Here is a 19370-nt window from a genome sequence, read left to right as displayed (position 1 = left end):
GTTTGCTGTTCATATGGCTTGTAATTGGGATGAAGTAAACATCTGTTGAGTAATTTAACACAAAATTGTTTGATAGAGTTAGTTTGGAAAGCCAAACCTCTAGCAGGTCCACCAGACTCATGAACACTGGCTGAGTAACAAAAATACGAACACCACACAAGGGTTAAAATATAAAATTATTCAAACTGCATTTGTTGTTATTTTGAGGGAAATTACTGCTGAGTCACACGATGACACATTGTTGACACATTAACCACACGACGGTTTTACTTTGGCGCCCTCCGGCGGTCATGTGGCATTAAAACCTTGTTGTGCAGCTGATACAGATGATTGGTTACTGCAGGATGGAACTATCCAATAGGGAGGCCTGTGTGATGTTCAAAGTATATCTATGGTGGTTTTCTACCTGCTGTTGCTTCGTAGCTCCAGACAAGCTGTGAGCTGAAAACATTTATCATATTTATCTGAGCATCGGACTCTCAGGGTGGAGCGCTGATTTGGGGATGCAGTGTGTGAGTGAGAGCTACACAGCGCTGTATGAAACATTAATCACAGACTGACATTATTGTTTAATAAAAGGATTTATCTGATCCTCAAAATCTATAAAAAACAAATGTTTTGTTCAGTTTTGAACTCCAAAAATCCAACAAAAGTGAAGTGACGTTCCCATCAGTGTTCTTAATGCTTACAGTCTCAGAGGGAATGTTAAATATCGTTTGTGCTGCAGCAACACATATAATATTAACAGAAACACAGGATACTTTCAAGTATACATTCATAAAAGTCTTAAATATATGGATGTGAGGCTGTAAAGTTATATTTGACTGAACGTCTGACCGATGGAGACAGTCTCCTTCACTTCTGTCGAGTTGTTGCTCACTCCTCTCTCTTTGCCACCTGATGGTGTCACCGTCAGCTCTGCACCCAGCTCATTGTTACAGTAGTAGTTTCCAGTCTCTGAGCGAGTGGCCTTGAAAACGTAGAGCGATTTATCTGCCAATGAGCTGAAGCGTTTGTGTGGGTCAGGAACGAGTTTGATGTCTTTGTCACCATCAACTACAAGCAGGTCAACCCTCCGTCCTTCGCTCTCTCTGCTCCACGTCACTTTACCCTCCACTGAGCCAGGACAGGGCAGAGTGATGGACTCCTTCTGTTTGATCACTCTCTGGATTATTCCTGTGAGACACAGCATGACATTAAATTATTACAGATGGAATTTGTAGCAATAGTTCAATAGGAAAGTCCTGTTTACCTGGTGATGTTTAAGCAAGGACAACATTCATTTTGCTCTCAAAACTGAATTTTTTAAAATCTTAAATTATGAAGCAACCTGATTATGAATGGTGTCAACGGTGATCCATCCGTTTTTTCTGTTTATCCGGGGCCAGGTCGCGGGGGGCCAAGCAGAGAAGCCCAGGCCTCCCTCTCCTCAGCCACCTAGCTTGCCCAGGAAAACACTAAGGCGTTCCCAGGCCAGCCGAGAGACATGATCTCTCCAGCGTATCCGGGTCTGCCCCAGGGCCTCCTCCCAGTTGGACAACACCTCACCCAGGAGGCGCCCACGAGGCATCCTTGTCAGATGCCCGAATGGGCTCCTTTTAATGTGGAGGAGCAGCAGCTCTACTCCTCACCCTATCTCTAAGGCAGAGGCCAGCCACACTCTGGAGGAAGCTCATTTCCGCTGCTCGTATCTGCGATCTTGTTCTTTTGGTCACTACCCCACAGCTCGTGACCATAAGTGAGAATAAGGATGTAGTGCTTTCCTTTCTGGCACCCCAGCATAGACTTCCCCAGGAAAGCTGAGGAGTGTGATCTCCCTATAGTTGGAGCACACTTTCTTAAAGATGGGAACCATCACCCTGGTCTGCCAATCCAAAGGCACTGCCCCTGATCTCCACACATGCCAGCCAAGCGACCCCACCACATCCAGAGCCTTCAGGAATCAGGATGGATCTCATCGAGCCAGAGGCCCTGCCAGGAGCCGTCCTCATCCCCAAACTCTGCTTCCTCTACAGAAGACGTGTCCGTGGGATTAAGGATTCCTTACACCACCTGTCAATATCCCCAGTGCGCACTCCCACCGCACTGTAAACAGTGCTGGTAGAGCACCGCCCCCACCCCTCCCAGGTCGCCTGTCAGAATCTCTTGGAGGCAGTCTGAAAGCGTCTCCGAGCCTCTCTACTGGCCTCTCACCTTCACACTTTCTCAAATGATTTTCTTTTCTATTCTGACAGAAGTGCCCAAACATGCTGTGTCCATCAATCCTGAAAATTAAACAATATTTTCTTTAAAAATGCAACCAACCCTGACCATTTCAGTTCTGCATGTGTGGTGTGAGGACTGAAACACAGCCCAGCTTAACAGGCAAAGTTGCAAACTGACATCCGTCTGAGGTGGGCTTTAGGTTTAGTTGTTGAATATCCTTCGTAGTACAGTCCACCCTGCAGCTGCACCAATCCAACATATCATTCAATATCTACAACATGATGGACAATATGCAGAAACCACAGAACGACATTAAACACTAGTGCGCTGTCAGAAACCCTCGGCCTATATTCTGTGTTTTTCAATTCATAATCATCACAAAGGATAGATACGCTTTCTGCAGTCAGGCTTCATCCATGGGAGGTTTGTGAAGCTCCAGGAGACCAAAATTCAAATATTTCATTATAATTTACACCATACAGGTGTCAAAGAAATGGTGAGCCTTTATGAATGAAGTTATGTGACAACTGCCAACGTTTACGTGTGTGTGTGTGTGTGTGTGTGTGTGTGTGTGTGTGTGTGTGTGTGTGTGTGTGTGTGTGGCTTGTAAAAGTATGAACAGCTCCTTACCTGCACTGCAGCCCAGAACGAAGACTAACAGGCAGCTGAAGACTTTCACCCTCATCCTGACACAGAAGCACATGAAGCACCGAGACTAGAAATGACCGCTCGCTGCATCGCTCTGAGCTTTAAATACTCTGCTGTGTCCTCACACAAGAAGCCACAAAGTCTAAATGTCTTTTTATGGTCATAACAACTCATCTGCCTTCACGTCACTGTGTGAACACGTCACTGCTGGTAAACTCTGTAGGTTGGGCTGGAAGGTGGAAGGTGCTTTCCAACATTAGATCAGCTGTTAATAGTTTAGAGTCAGTGTGGTCAAACGTACAATATGACATTTCACAATGTGCTTATATTTTCCACTGTGCATTTATTCTGAGATCTTACTTCTCAGAATGTTTGTGGTTGAAATCTTCAGTCAGCTGTGACACAGATGATCTACGCTGAAAGGAAGAAAAGTGGGAAGGAAAAACTCCCATTGAACAGGAAGAAACCTCCATCAGAACCAGGCTCAGGGAGGGGCGGGGCCATCTGCTGTGATTGGTTGGGGTGAGGGGAGGAGCAAAGTAAAATAAAGTAACATTTTATTATATACACCTTTCAAGATAAAATCACAAAGTGCTTCACAGAAGCTAGAACATAAAACAACATCAACCAAAGGCAAGTTTAAAAAGATGGGTTTTTAACAGTTTTTAACAGAACTGCCAGAGTCTACAGATCTCACATTCAGTGGAAGAGCTCCAGAGTCTGGGAGCCACAAAAGCCAAATTCATGGGCTGCATCCTCCTGAGGCTGCATTTGACCGATTACGTCACAGCGACGCGCCGAAGGCTGTCCAGATTCGTAGACTCCTCCGAATGCAGCCGACAAATGCGTCCTCCTTTTCCCTGAATTTGAAGGATGGGATGGATGTTTAAAAGGACAAATACTTTCTAAAATAGAAAGACAATGATTATTTAAAAGATCTGTTAATAAATCAACCTCGTCAGAGACAGGCAACACCAAATGTAAAACATCCGAAAATTTAGCAGCAGTAGAGGAATTTAAAATGTGAGAATTAAGTAGATGTCGAACAGGAGACGGATGGAAGGACGGTTTAAAAATAACAGAATGATGGTCCGAGATAAAAATGTCCTCAGAACTAATGAAGTCAGTGGTTCAGCCTAAAGAAAAAACGAGGTCCAGTGTGTGCTTTGGTATGTGTGGGGCCAAACACATGCTGTGTAAAAAGAGTCCATGATGCTAAGAAAACCTCTGGCAAAGAGGCATCATCAACGTGCAGGTTATAACCAGTCCGGACAGCTTCAGGGTGGAAACAAAAAGTCACTGAACTCCTTTAAGAACTGACCTTTTGGTTCATGTGGACGACAAACTACAGTAACACAATTTTAACTGGCTGTAGTTCAAACGACGAACATTTTTTCACCATTAATGGGCAACAATGGATCCGACTTCGATCCACCACAGCGAGACCTCCTCCCCGACCGGACGTCCAAGGCTGGCTAGGAGTATCCGCCCGGGCAAAGTTCGATGAGGGATGAAAAGTCACCATCGCGCTGCCAAGTTTCAGTTAAAAGTAAAAAATTTGGAAAGAATAAAATCATTCAACAAGAACGTTTCATTGGTTGTTGAGCGGGCATTGAGAAGCGCCATGCTCAGTGAGGTAGAAGTCATGTCACTTACAGAACTGACTGATTTAAGGGACGTAAAAACTACGGGTTCGATCCCCGACGAGTATAAATTCCACTCCACAGGGACAGAGGGCCAGCAACCGGAGAGTCTGCATAAACACTGCTAAGGAGGAGGGGCTAACAGGTGTATTTCCCACTTCAGAGCAGCCAGCCTAACAGCTTAGAGCCACTAATACTCACCTGATCCTGATCCAGACTCACACCTGTGAACAGACAAACTGCAGCTGCTCACACATATGGGGCTGATCCTCCTCCACGCAGCGATCATCGAGATATATTTTCACACTTTGTGGTTAATGAAGGCCGAAGGTTCCTGTTGTCTTCATCATTTATCATTTGGTGGCAAATAAAGGACTTATTGTCCAACATTACATGGTTGATGCAACACATGTTTCAGAAACACACACACGTGTGAAAGACAGCTGTCGTTATGAACACAGAGTCAGTATGACTCAGAAAGTTTAAAATAGTGAATTAGTGTCCAAAACAGGAAACGTGTAGAGCGGACTGATCTCAGGAGGAAGTGCAATCAGTAAAACAATGACTCGTCGCGATAAAAGAATTATACCAAAGATTTGTGAAATTAAGAGTATTAACCATTATTAAACAGCTGTGATCTGACATCTGGATCTATAAGTCGCTAATATTTTATCTTTTGCTGGAATTTGTGACTCTGTATAAAGTCTCATTGGGATCGACTCCCGACTACTTTGGGAAAGGACGGTCGTGCTGGCTTCATGTCACAACCACAGCAGAGGTATGGCAGAGAAAACTCAGTTATAACAGTGGTTTTGTAAACTTGTGCAGATCACCAAAATAAGAGATGTGTGTGTGGGGTCAGAGTGTGACCCCATAAAGACTTCCCTAAACCTGCTGGTCTGGAAGTCCAGCAGTTCATCTAAACAAAAGGCACTGAGCCTAAAACAGATACAGATGTTTCTCCTACCATGAAGCAATAAGAGCAGGGACCACCTCTCCCACGCTCCCAGGATGTGGGAGTGAATGCCAGAACACTCTGGAAGGCACAAAGTCTTTGCAGACTCCTAAGGATCAAACTTCTACCATCATGACACTGATTATAAAACTCTAAGCATATATGAGTAGATGTTTCTAAGCATAAATGACAATCAACAATCCTGTCTCAGAGTGACGCTGAAAGACTAGTTCATGCATGTATTACTTCCAGGCTGGACGACTGTAATTCATTATTATCAGGAAGTCCTAAAACTCCCTGAAAGCCTTCAGCTGATCCAAAATGTAATGCTGCAATATTTCTATGCTGCTGGGGGCTGTGTTTCTTCTTCTGTCACCCTTTTCACTCAGTATGCGTTGTGGTTTTCTCTGTATCGTTGTTGTTCTCTTACACTTTGAGGCAGCTGCTGGTGTGATTTGGCATTGTGTCAGTAAAACTGAACTGAAATGGAATTACAAGAATGAATTCAGTTCGGGTCCTGTGGCTCAGTCAGGTAAGGAGATCCCACAAAGTCAGCACTGTTCATCTGGATGTAACGTCTGCAGTGGGAGAAACGTTTCGTCATCATTTCTTGGAGTGGAACAAGTTGACCGGCCTGCACAGAGTCCTGAACTCAACCCGACAGAACCTTTGGGATGAATTAGAGAGGAGCCTTCTCTTCTGACATCTGACCTCACAGATGCTTCTGCAAGAACGGTGAGAAATTCCCATAAACACTTGGAAATAAAATAGCTGCAAAGGGCCGATATCATACTCAACCCTGAGGATTTACTCAGGTTCGTATGCGTGTGAAGGCAGACGAGTCAAGACTTTCGGCAGTAGTGTATTCTGGGAGACAGTGAGATATGTGTTAAATACGTCAACAGTTTCAGTTTGGCTCATAGTTGCTTTCCTGTTATCTGATGTGTGACCTCAGTAACGGGGGGGGCAGTATGTAACCAAAGTTAAACTGACACATTATATGGATAAAAAGTTACATTATTTTCAAAAGATAAGATAAAAACATGATTATTGACTGAACTCAGTAAAACTTTAGAAGGAAAGATTTCAAACATCAAATGAGAAACAAAGAAAAACTGAAGAACTCTGATAAGGTTTGATGTCACCTGATAGGATCATTGTCACATCCACAGCATCTTCCCTTCTGATGAGCAGGTCTTATTCTCTAATGCACTGGATCGTTCGTCTTTATTGTGTCATGTTTCGGCCGTGTGCAGGAATTGGAGCCAAACGCAAAGTCACAGGGACAGAAGTTGAACTCAAAAGCACATTTCTGGAAACAGATCACTAACAACACAAAACTAAACTGGGAAAATCTAATTATAATGTACTCCAGGAGCCACAGGGAGAATCACGACACTGTCACAGAGAAACACAGGGCTCAAATACACCGGGAAATAACGAGAGAATGAGACACAGACGGGAGAAACTGAACATAACGAGACCCAAAGGAAGCAAAACTCAGTACATTCACGTAGGACACAGACCTTCAAAGTAAAACAGGAAATGTAACAGACGCAGACTTGACTATGGCAGACAGAGCAACTAAGAAACACAGAGAACAACAACAGGGAGACACAGAGGGCGGCTACGAAATACTCAGAAAACTAAAGAGAATAGAAGAAAGCCAAACTAAGACAGCAGACTAAAGAATAAACTGGTGAACAAAGAGAACTAAGATCATAACACAAAAACTCAGAGACACAAGAAACTCAAAACACCGACCCAGGACCGAGACATATTGTGTCTTATGTCCACGCTACCATCAGCTTTAAGTAGCTTATAAAGACACAGAAGTCTCCACACGAAGCTCATTACAAGAAATCAGAACTCAGGCAGCTGCTGAGGATCATTTTAACCCTTTAAGACCGACCATAGAACCAAGTCCGCCAGAGCTTATATTATATTTTTACAGGCTGTGGAGCCATTTTTTGGAGCATTTCAAGTTGCTATACATCAATACAACCATTATAGCCCAGATTCTAATAATATGTCTGCATTAAGTGCATAGTAATTACATAAATTGCAAAAAAGTGCAATAAACTACAAAAAAATTGAAAATCGTTTTTGATTTTTTTAACATATATTTCTAGTTAGAGAAATTTAAGAGGCTTATCCCTCAAAACTGTAAATACAAAAAAGTTGCACAAACTAGTTTCCCACCACAGGAAATTTATTTTAAGTGTCTTCATAGTTTTATTTTTGAAATACACCAATTTTCATATACTGCAGGAAAAACGAAAAAATATATTATAGTGCAAATTTGCAAAAAAGCAGCATCTGCATCAAAATAAACTATTTCCAGCAGTGCAATATGAGTCCTCAGCATCCCAGAAACCACACAGAAAGTCATAAAGTCAAACATAACTTTTAAAAACACCAGTATAGGCTCATAAGGCCACGATGGTAAAAAAAAAAACTACATTTCCGCAAAATGACGTCACTTCCGGTTTCGGGCAGGTCATGGCGGACATGTGATAGTTCACGCTGATGGACGTAGGAAGTGTTACAAACAGCTGATCGGATCGGCAAAGTGTGTTTCTGGAATATTATGCTTTTGTTCCTGCAAGCGCTTTTTATGCAGTTTTTGCAAAGCTGTATGTGGAAGGAAACTGTGACCGAGGACAAGCTGATGGCATAAGATGTAAGTACAACTCCTCCGGTTTCATATGCAAAAAGAATTATATTGCTAGCTCACGTGGTTGCAGAGCTACCGGGATTTAAAAATAGTTACGCAAAATGGAGCGTGCTGCTCCGACCGGCTTTAAAGGGTTAATAGATATTGAAAAGTTCTTACCTGCAGTGATACTGGATCCCAGAGCAAACGACGACTTTGACATCAGCAAACAGACTTTGGTTTGAACTTTTCAAAACAGGAAATAAGCTGCTTGAGTGTATACAGCTGTTCCTGCAGCACACAGCAGCCAGCTCACAATATGTTTCACCACACTGAGGTTAATGAGCGCTGATGTACAGCATGACATCACCACAGCTGAAATATCATCAAGACATATTTCAGTTCTGCTCTTCTGTCCATCCACAGGTAAATCCAGCTTAGCCAACCAAAGCAGACGAGCAGCTGATTTCTGTGGTCGGCCTGCCTGACACCCCACAGGGATTACTGCCTCCCCGAATCTACCACGCCCAACGTAAACTAAGCAGAGAGAGCTGAAGGACATCATTAACACCACATCAGTTTCACTCTGACTTCATGCGCGGACATTTGGAGAGCAAAACAGGTTGTTGCCATGACCACCACGAGGCCATGCTTGTGGTTTCAGAGCACGTGGTGTTTGACAACAGTGCTGCAACCCCGTGCAGCTCACCAGGATATAAGAGGTTTACTTCATGCAGCAGATTTTTGAATACACATGTGGTCATATTGATGTGAGTCATACCTACGTCCCTCTGACCCCCCTGTCCTCCACCTGCCCCATGCTCTCCATGGAGCAGGTGGAGGAGGGTTGTTCTCCAGATGCCTCAAAGTCTTCAGCTGACTCCTTTCGATGCGGAGGACCTTTGGCTCTGCTCAGAGCTCCTTCCTGTTCCTCATCCTGTCTCTAAGACTGAACCACAAGCAAGGAGTACTCGCACATGCTGGGGTCAAAGTTCAACTGGTTTCAACTTTGACCGCTGAGTGCTGTGACGTACCTTCGTGTGATCGCTAAGTGCTGCACTAAGTTCAAGCACAGGCAGAGGTTCAGTGAACAGTTTTGGGGGAAGCGTTGTGGTGACGACACACTCGTCACCAGGCAGGATAGCTACACGGCTTTCTTCTTTATGAGTGAGCGACGCGTGGTTTTACTAAACATTTGAACACAATACACACAAACTCTCGTAGAGGATGTTGGAATTGATATTTTTTATATTGTCATTTGTGCTTAGAAATATATAATCATTTGTACGCTGATAATTATCACATCCTTATTAGGTCTGATGAGATTCTGTGTGCACTTGTGTACCACGAGATGAGAGGAAGCAGCCTCGACGTTATAATTAGTGTGAATGCTTGAAAAGCATTCACAGTATTGTTGTTGTAATCTTATTAGTGTGAATGCTTGAAAAGCATTCACAGTATTGTTCTTCTAATCTTTATTAGTGTGAATGCTTGAAAAGCATTCACAGTATTGTTGTTGTAATCTTTATTAGTGTGAATGCTTGAAAAGCATTCACAGTATTGTTCTTCTAATCTTTATTAGTGTGAATGCTTGAAAAGCATTCACAGTATTGTTCTTCTAATCTTTATTATTATATTTTATCTATTCCGTACGTTTTTTGAAAGCCTACTCCTTCAAAACCGTTCAACTTAGAAAAACCATTCAAACACCGTTAGATTCCTATTCTTTTGGACATGACTGCTTCTACTTTTCTCATTTTTAACATTTATATTTTTAATTTTCAACTTTATTCAACAAAAATTTCCCATGTATTTCAATGGGGAGACCCTTCAAATTCTCATTCAACTTACTCATTTTTAAACTCTTACTACTTCCACATACATTGACATAGAGACACCATTCAAACTTTAAAACGAAGACAAGACATTCAACTATTCAACTTGTATTTATCTTTTCAATATCTATTATACTTTTTCTTCAGTTCCAGTTTAAGTTTCATGATGTTTTTTCACCCGTTTCAGAGTTTATAATGGGTGTGTATGGGACGGAATGTTGGGGCTAGAGTGAGGCAGCTCAACTGCTAGAGTGAGAGGAGCAAAAAAATTAATCTTAAAATCTTTTTTAAAACTGCTGCTGTGTCCGCAGCGTTTGCTCTACAGGTATGATTTTACCCTCAAAACGTAGCCATCGCTGTCCTCTTTCGTCCAATGTGTTTATTATTGTACTAGGTGTTATGGTTCTTTCATAAATGTCACCAATGCACAGCCTCCTCCCTCCAACTCTTCCATAGACTCTAATGTTAAAATGGCTCAGAAGGTTCGTTTGAAAATCAGAAGAGCATGGTGTCTTTCCACTGTCACCACGTCCATATAATAAGCTCCACAGGCATGAAAACTGAGAATTAGGTAGACTAGACATTGCTGTCGCTCACGGTGAAAGAATTTTGTCAATACGACCTATACTTTTCATTTGGGAACGATTTGTTTCGGCCTGACTTTTCTGTTCATTTTAAGCAGCAAAAGTGAGGCGCATGTCTGTGTACGTGTGTATGGAGCCATTGGGTGCGGTCACTATAGCAACCAGGCTCACACCTGCCTGCTTAACGAGCTCTGCCTGCCACTGTACCAAGATTCATCTTAAGCACTTCTTTTTCAACTGCTGCTGTGTCCACAGTGTTACAGCCATCATTTTACCCTCAAATTGTCGCCATTATTGTTCTCTTTCCAACACCGTATCTTTCAAAGCTCAGGCATTTAAAATTTTTAAATGGTGTGGATCCAAGCGGAGGGATCACATTTTAGTCATTCAGTGATTCAAAGAATATGAACTTCTAATATTCATTCAGATGTTTTCTGACTCTAAATGTTCTTTTCTCATTTCTTAGGGTTTTCTAATTTACATTTAAAACATTTTCAGTTTTTTTCCAACTTCTTCTTCTGTGTAACGTCCAGCTTTTAGCAGTTCAGCACCTTTGTTTTCAGGTTAAATTCGTTTTTTTTTCTTTTGTTTTTTATCTCATTCAATATTTTTAACTCAAAAATCAGCAATTAATTCATTTCAGTGCATACATTCAGATTCAAGCATTCACACTGCAGTTTCTTCAGAAAATGCACTTTCTAGTTCCCATTATGGCTTCAAGAAAAAGACTGTGTTGTTCTGTTTCTTAAAACTCCACACCTTTAAACGTTCGTCTGAGATATGAAACATCGCAAGTTCCTGTTCTTATCATTCAGTGGGACGCTTAGTTCATTGAAAGGTCGTGTATCTATGTATGATATAGCTGGAAACACACACACACACACAGAGAGAATACAGACACTGATGTTGTTCAGAGATGTTGCTTAAGACTGTCACGTGTATTTGTAATTGCATATTCATGAATGATTGCTTGCTGACAATAAAAGGGCCGTAGGAGTGGAAGTTGGCTAAGGACAGGTGAAGGCCTGGGCTGACTCCTTGTCTTGTCGAGCAGTTCGGTCTCGTGTTGCAGGGGAGTTTGTGCCCAGATAAACCCAACAGAGGACATGCAGTCAGAGAGATACATGCTGTGAAACGACAGGAAGCAGGCACATCGAGCACAAAGTGGGGCACAGCCGCCAGCGCAACACTAATTTTGGGTCCTTTGCTCTAGTTAGTGGTGAGTGCAGCACACGACACGTCTGCTGTGAAAGGCGACTGGCCAACAGGCTCAGTAACAGAAGGAGCTGAGGACAGCCAGACCTGGGGTCCGTTCTTCGTACCTCGCTAAGTAAGTTAGCTGGATTTGATTGTTGACGATTTCGCGTGATCCTGGATCGTTCGGTTCCCCGAAGCTCATCCGGGACTTGCTGTCATAGCAACAGAGCCGTAAGCGTAAACCTGCTCGGGAGCAGGTTTACTTTATGTAAACAGGATTAGATCGCGGCCACGCAGGTATGTCCGCTTCATTTATACGAAAGCAACAGCGATATTCCACCACTGTTTCACCATAAATAAATATTATCAATGTAACTAAAGTTAATGCAGTATTTGATCCTTTTATTGATTCCACACAGATACATACAGGTCATTTCCTAAAAACAGGGAAATGTACTATTAATCATTCTATTTCATGTATTTGATTATTTCAGATGTAATTCATATTTCAGAGTAGTAATAGTAAATTACTTCGTGTAATCAAGATGGGAGACCACGGCTATAAAAGCGAAGGTGGATTTGGGAAGCCTGTCGCAGTCATGTCCTGTCCGTATACGCGAGCCACCCATTGTGGAAGGTGCAAGATTGATAAGGAGAGTCCTCAGAATTCAGCGTATATTGCGGGATAGACAGGATCCTTTAGCTCAGCGCGACAGTGTGCTCATAGAGAGATATCGATTTTCCCGTGAGGGTATTATTCACTTAACCAACTTGTTGACGAGGGGGTGCAGGACCACCACCTGTCTTTTTTTGCTCTGCCCTTTTCTTGGTTGCTGTTATAAACAAACAGATTATTTCAGGGTCTCTTTCCAAGAGACTAAAAGCAATATAAGTGATAAATATTACCATTCTGTAGAATATTCTTATATTTCACTTTTACTTGTTCCCATGTTCTAGTGGGTCCTGTTGTGGCTCTAATGTGAAAGAGGATATAATGTAATATAATATAATAAATCTACCCTACCACCTACTGGTGTTGGCCAGAGGGGCCGATGGCGCGATATGGCAGCCTGGCTTCTGTCAGTCTGCCCCAGGGCAGCTGTGGCTACGACTGTAGCTGCCTCCACCAGTGTGTGAATGTGAGAGTGACTGAATAGTGGCATTGTAAAGCACTTTGGGTGCCTTGAAAAGCGCTATATCAATCCACTCCATTATTATTATTATTATTAAATTACTTACGAGTTTAATTTGTCAGCAACTTTCTGCCAGCCCTCTCTCCTTGCTTTTGCAGCCTTTGCAGTGTTCCCTTGCGTTTTAATTAAACTCTGAAACTCCTGAAATCCCTCAATCAAGAGTTCTTCCTCTGCTGCCGAAAAATACCGAGCGTGCTCCTTCGACATTTTCGCCGACCAATCAAAGGGTTGCCGATCAATGTTTCTACTATCGATGCGTAGCCCCTGTTAAGCCACCCAGTGATCTCACATTACTTCATCCAGCTGTACTAATCGTCAACAACAGGTGTGTTCGGAGAACCGGAATAGCGAGCTCAAAGTTGGCGCGATGATTTGATCTTGGATGTAGTAAGCGAGGTACGAAGAACGGACCCCTGGTCCTGGTTTAATAACAGCCTTTTGTTCATATTGGCCGTGGTTAGATTTAGTTAAGGACACCTGAGGCTGGATTCAAATGGTTTATTGACCTTTTTTAGCCACTGGTTCCTGAAATAGACCATTAGGAATAATTCCTAGTTTCCATTTAGGAAAACCCAAACTGCAAAACAAAATGAAAGTCTGAATTCTGATCTAGAGTCCAAAGCCGACAGTGGTCACACGTGTCAAACAATCCAGGTGGAAAAGCAAGTTTAAAAAAGAATAAAATATCTAACAAACAAAAACAAAGTAAACACACAATTCCCTAAAAGGTCCCTTCATAAACTCAAACTCTGCAGCTCGGGTCATAACTTGCACCCCGTTAAGAGCTCATATCACCCCAGTTCTTCAGCAGCTTCACTGGTCGCCCGTAGAAGCCAGGATAAATTTTAATATCTTACTTCTTACATACAAGCGTGTCCATAAATCTGCTCCTTCATATTTGTGTGACCTGCTCCATATCACCACTGCTTCCTGCCCTCTCAGATCATCAACTTACTGTTACGTCCTCACACGTCTCATCACTGTGGGAGCAGAGCCTTCAGTCGCTCTGCTCCTCGGCTCTGGAACTCTCTTCCTCCTGCACTAAGAAATATTGACTCTTTCTGTATTTAAGACACAGCTCAAAGCACATCTGTTTGAACTGGTTTATTCGCTTTAATGCTGATTTTATCTGTTGTCAAGCTCTGTTTTGCAATTTTAACTTATTTTATGTATTTTATGATTACTGTTCCTTTTATTAATTTTATTCTTTTTAGGATGACCTTGGATTTCTGAAAGGTGCCCTCAAATAAAATGTATTATTATTATTATTATTATTAATTCAAATTTACAACTGTAGAAGGACCCACACACACATCAGTGTACTGGGATATATAAATATATTCATCCCACATCATTTTATTGATTTATTGATTTTTACATGGAAACTGAATGTATGGAATCATCTTTGCTCCAACAGATTCAACAGCACGTCTCTCTTTAGTTTCATTTACAATCTCGTTTTATATGGGAGCACAAAATTGAAGGATACATTATTATATACATATAAAAATACAATTACATACACTTTTACAGTAAAACATTGAGACAAACCAATATTTTCGACTGGTCCATCAGATAAAGTTAAACCGGTCTTGGTGATTTGGGCTTCTGCAGTAAGACGTACGTGCTGTCAGTCAGCTGCTCTGAACCTTTGGGGGCAGAAAATGAAGAAATCTTTGATTATTTTTGTGATGGGAATGAAAATAACAAGTTTGACGGTGTGAACGTGGAGGAAGGTGGATGAAGGTGGATGAAGGTGGAGGAACGTGGATGAAGGTGGATGAAGGTGGAGGAAGGTGGATGAACGTGGATGAACGTGGATGAAGGTGGATGAACGTGGATGAACGTGGAGGAACGTGGATGAACGTGGATGAACGTGGAGGAATGGAGGAACGTGGATGAAGGTGGATGAAGGTGGAGGAACATGGATGAACGTGGAGGAACGTGGAGGAACGTGGATGAAGGGGGAGGAACATGGATGAAGGTGGATGAAGGTGGATGAAGGTAGATGAACCTGGAGGAACGTGGATGAAGGTGGATGAACGTGGAGGAACGTGGATGAACGTGGAGGAACGTGGAGGAAGGTGGAGGAACGTGGATGAAGGTGGAGGAAGGTGGATGAAGGTGGATGAAGGTGTAGGAACGTGGATGAACGTAGATGAACGTGGATGAACGTGGAGGAATGTGGATGAAGGTGGATGAAGGTGGAGGAACGTGGATGAAGGGTGGATGAACGTGGATGAACGTGGATGAACGTAGATGAACGTGGAGGAACGTGGATGAACGTAGATGAACGTGGATGAACGTGATGAACGTGGATGAAGGTGGATGAACGTGGATGAACGTGGAGGAAGGTGGATGAACGTGGATGAACGTGGAGGAACGTGGATGAACGTGGAGGAACGTGGAGGAAGGTGGAGGAACGTGGATGAAGGTGGATGAAGGTGGATGAAGGTGGAGGAACGTGGAGGAACGTGGATGAAGGGGGAGGAACGTGGATGAAGGTGGATGAAGGTGGAGGAAGGTGGATGAACCTGGAGGAACGTGGATGAAGGTGGATGAACGTGGATGAACGTGGAGGAACGTGGATGAAGGTGGATGAACGTGGATGAACGTGGAGGAATGTGGATGAAGGTGGATGAAGGTGGAGGAACGTGGATGAAGGTGGAGGAACGTGGATGAAGGTGGATGAAGGTGGATGAAGGTGGAGGAACGTAGATGAACGTAGATGAAGGTGGATGAACGTGGAGGAAGGTGGATGAACGTGGAGGAACGTGGATGAAGGTGGAGGAACGTGGATGAAGGTGGATGACGTGGGTGAAGGTGGATAAACGTGGAGGAACGTGGAGGAACGTGGATGAACGTGGATGAAAGTAGAGAAACGTGGAGGAAGGTGGATGAACGTGGAGGAACGTGGATCAAGGTGGATGAAGGTGGATGAAGGTGGATGAACGTGGATGAACGTAGATGAACGTGGATGAACGTGGAGGAATGTGGAGGAACGTGGATGAACGTGGATGAACGTGGAGGAATGTGGATGAAGGTGGATGAACATGGATGAATGTAGATGAACGTGGAGGAACGTGGATGAACGTGGATGAACGTGGATGAAAGTGGAGGAACGTGGATGAAGGTGGATGAAGGTGGATGAAGGTGTAGGAACGTGGATGAACGTAGATGAACGTGGATGAAGGTGGATGAACGTGGAGGAACGTGGATGAAGGTGGATGAACGTGGATGAAAGTAGAGAAACGTGGAGGAAGGTGGATGAACGTGGAGGAACGTGGATCAAGGTGGATGAAGGTGGATGAAGGTGGATGAAGGTGGAGGAAGGCGGATGAAGGTGGAGGAAGGTGGATGAAGGTGGAGGAACGTGGATGAAGGTGGATGAACGTGGGTGAAGGTGGAGGAACGTGGACGAAGGTGGATAAACGTGGAGGAACGTGGATGAAGGTGGATGAACGTGGATGAAAGTAGAGAAACGTGGAGGAAGGTGGATGAACGTGGAGTAACGTGGATCAAGGTGGATCAAGGTGGATGAAGGTGGATGAAGGTGGAGGAAGGTGGAGGAAGGTGGATGAAGGTGGAGGAACGTGGATGAACGTGGAGGAACGTGGATGAACGTGGATGAACGTAGATGAACGTGGAGGAGGGTGGATGAAGGTGTAGGAACGTGGATGAAGGTGGATGAACGTGGGAAGGTGGAGGAACGTGGATGAAGGTGGATGAACGTGGATGAAGGTGGATGAACGTGGATGAACGTGGGATGAACGCGGAGGAACGTGGATGAAGGTGGATGAACGTGGAGGAACGTGGATGAACGTAGATGAACGTGGATGAACGTGGAGGAATGTGGATGAACGTGGATGAAGGTGGATGAACGTGGAGGAACGTGGAGGAACGTGGATGAACGTGGATGAAGGTGGATGAACGTGGAGGAACGTGGAGGAACGTGGATGAAGGTGGATAAAGGTGGATGAAGGTGGATGAATGTGGAGGAACGTGGAGGAACGTGGATGAAGGTGGATGAAAGTGGATCTCAGTGTAAATGTTTGTTCGGAGAATTCGAGGAGCTCAGCATTAAAGTTACCTTTTTGATTTCCACTGAAAGACTCACCGACCAAAGAATAAGGAGAATCTGCAGGATCAGAGTCATGAATGAATACAGTTTGTGTGTTTGTGTGTTTGTTTGTGTGTTTGCTGTGAGAGTTTGTGCCAGCAGAGTTACCGTTCGTGTTGGTGGTGTGTGGCAGGTGGGTGATGGTGGCGTATGTGTGGTCGTTCTGCTTCAATAAACCTGTGAAAACAGCAAACGGCCTTCATCACATCCACATTTCACTTTCATGCTTTTACACAACAAACCAACATTTTTACAGGAAGCTGTAAACTTTACTGCAGCAGTATCTATACCTGCTAGTATCTATACCAGTATAATACCTGTGCACGTGTAGATGACATGAGGTGGTGTATGTGGAGCTGGTAACTATAGATACCTTTATTACTGCCAGCGTGGAAAGTGGAACCAATCAAGGAATATGTCGAGTCTGTAAGAGGACGGGACATGTTTGGATTAAATGAAGGCAGGTGCAGTATTAGCAGAACGGCTGGTTCAGTCATGAGGCTGTGAAGGTCAAAGGTCAGGTGTTACCGGGCAGGGTTCCAGTCGGTGGCAGGTCGGGGATGGTGGCGTATGTGGGATCATCATCACTTTGGTTTGACGTGTCTGTTAAAACATTCAACAGGATGTTGTAATCAGATTTTAAGGTTGCTTTAACACACAGTCAGGTTCTTTTGAAGTTGGAGACGTAAGCTTGGGCACACCTGCAGCTCGGCTGCTTTTATCACACCTGCCAAAAATTAGTGTTTGTTTGGTTTCTCTTTATTTTAAAACCATCTTCTAATGCTCAGGTTGCATTATGAGTAAGTGTTATGGCCCAGTAACTTTACTGTTCCCATGTTAGCTTCATCAGACTCACACATACACAACGGTGTCAGCGGGGAACAGTAACCTAGTGAGGAGCAGCTTTTTTCTGCTGGCTGGCTTTGCTTTTTTATGAGATGAATGTATATTAATACATTCTCTACGTGTGTCTCTTTGTATGAAAGGTAGAATTAAAAGAACAACCATGCAGCTGTACCTTGCAGCTCTGTCATGCAGTGTGCCGATCGCGGTCCAGCTCCTAAGAAAAAACACTGAATTACTTCTCAGTTCTTGTAACATGAAGTTTTGCAGCAGCTGGTCACACGAGGTTCTGTTTGTCACCCGAGGCCTGAACAGGAAGCTGCTTCAACACACCCAGCGTATCTTTTTATCTGGATTCATTATCTAACATTGGTGATCAGACAAGACTACACAGCAGATTTCCAGTCATATCCTGGGTAAATCACCATGGTAACTTGTGCTGTGCTCAGATTCGAGATCAGAGAGCGATTGGATGACATCACCACCTACAGACCAATCAAATTGAATCAGCATTCCTGGACACCAAGAACACCTGATTAATCAAATTAACTTCACTTTGTGACAAACTGAAGAGATTTTTTTCTCCTTTATCAGAACTTTTAACATTTGAATGGATTCAGTTTAAAGTGTCAGAGCTCCAAGTGCAGCTGTCACCTAGAAAACAATGCAGCGCTGAAGATGCATTTTTAAAATAAATTACTGGAATTAAAATATTTATTTTGCCACTCTGTGCACTAAATCACCAGATCAGCGATTAATGATCAGGTGGTGGCAACAACGCTAAATCTAAGCAATTCTAAATCTGCAGTGAACCAAAAGGAAAGAAAGAGTAAGAAACCTTGTAAAGGAAACTTGTGTCTGGTGTCTAACGTGTGAGCTGTTAGCAGGTAGTTGTTCCTTTTTCTTTTCTTTTTTAGAAAGAATGAAAACAGATTAAAGACAAGAAACTGAACTTGACCAAAAGCTGAAACAAAGATGTGAAAATTATCAGGAGAAGAGTCTCAATGAATGAATGAGTAAAGAATCTGAACCACGACGCCATCTGTTTTAGATTCTGGTCCCGTCCTGCTTTACTCACCTCGTCTTTTAAACCTGCGTCTCCAAATAAAATAGACGGCGATGATGACGAGGATAAAGAGAAGAAGAGCACCCATTCCTAACTGGAAACCAGTTTGTTTGACTGGAAACAAACATAAATATCATTTAAACATTTTATCTACAGAACAGAACTGACAGATGTTTGTAAGCTTGTGTACTGTAAACAACAATGACACTCTGACCTTAGTTTGTTCGTTTAAATCGTACCTAATGGAGTTTCTGTTGTTGTTGATTGATGAGTTCTAGTTAATGTAGCCCTTGTTGTTGTTGTTGTTGCTGCTGGTGTTGTTGTTGTTGTTGTTGTTGCTGGTGGTGTTGTTGCTGGTGGTGTTGTTGTTGTTGTTGTTGTTGTTGTCGGTGTTGTTGTTGTTGTTGTCGGTGTTGTTTTTGTTG

At 43.2% G+C, this 19370-nt stretch overlaps 1 protein-coding gene and 1 long non-coding RNA gene across 5 annotated transcripts; one reads left to right on the top strand and one right to left on the bottom strand.

Annotated features, from left to right (window-relative positions):
• On the top strand, positions 1–18548 carry LOC120718236. Its single transcript, XR_005692429.1, has 3 exons — positions 1–106; positions 2152–2154; positions 18538–18548. It is a non-coding gene; the product is annotated as an uncharacterized LOC120718236 (long non-coding RNA).
• On the bottom strand, positions 14358–19337 carry LOC120718235 (mucin-6-like). Of its 4 annotated transcripts, XM_040006675.1 has the most exons (8): positions 19185–19337; positions 18958–19059; positions 18055–18096; positions 17565–17639; positions 17410–17460; positions 17145–17213; positions 17007–17054; positions 14358–14565 (listed from the first exon to the last, which is right to left on the bottom strand). In XM_040006675.1, the coding sequence occupies exons 2-8, from the start codon at positions 19031–19033 to the stop codon at positions 14498–14500; spliced, it is 429 nt and encodes a 142-aa protein (XP_039862609.1). In that variant the 5' UTR covers positions 19034–19059; positions 19185–19337; the 3' UTR covers positions 14358–14497. The 4 variants fall into 4 exon arrangements, with proteins under 4 accessions (XP_039862609.1, XP_039862610.1, XP_039862607.1 ...); XM_040006676.1 differs by lacking the exon at positions 17007–17054; XM_040006673.1 differs by lacking the exon at positions 14358–14565 and having other exon boundaries at positions 16423–17054.
• Between the last annotated feature and the right edge of the window lie 33 nt (positions 19338–19370).

This window comes from Simochromis diagramma, unplaced genomic scaffold, assembly GCF_900408965.1.
Source record: "Simochromis diagramma unplaced genomic scaffold, fSimDia1.1 OVJJ01000030.1, whole genome shotgun sequence".
Lineage (NCBI taxonomy): Eukaryota > Metazoa > Chordata > Actinopteri > Cichliformes > Cichlidae > Simochromis > Simochromis diagramma.
This window is presented reverse-complemented; position numbering and strand designations above follow the sequence as displayed.

Excerpts from the sequence above, each read along its gene's own strand:
- LOC120718235 (XM_040006672.1), bottom strand. The coding sequence starts at position 19,033 with ATGGGTGCTCTTCTTCTCTTTATCCTCGTCATCATCGCCGTCTATTTT. Across the intron at positions 17,461-17,564 it reads ACCGACTGGAACCCTGCCCG|ACTCGACATATTCCTTGATT; the intron begins GTAACACCTGAC and ends GTCCTCTTACAG. Across the intron at positions 17,214-17,409 it reads CCACGCTGGCAGTAATAAAG|GTTTATTGAAGCAGAACGAC; the intron begins GTATCTATAGTT and ends CTGTTTTCACAG.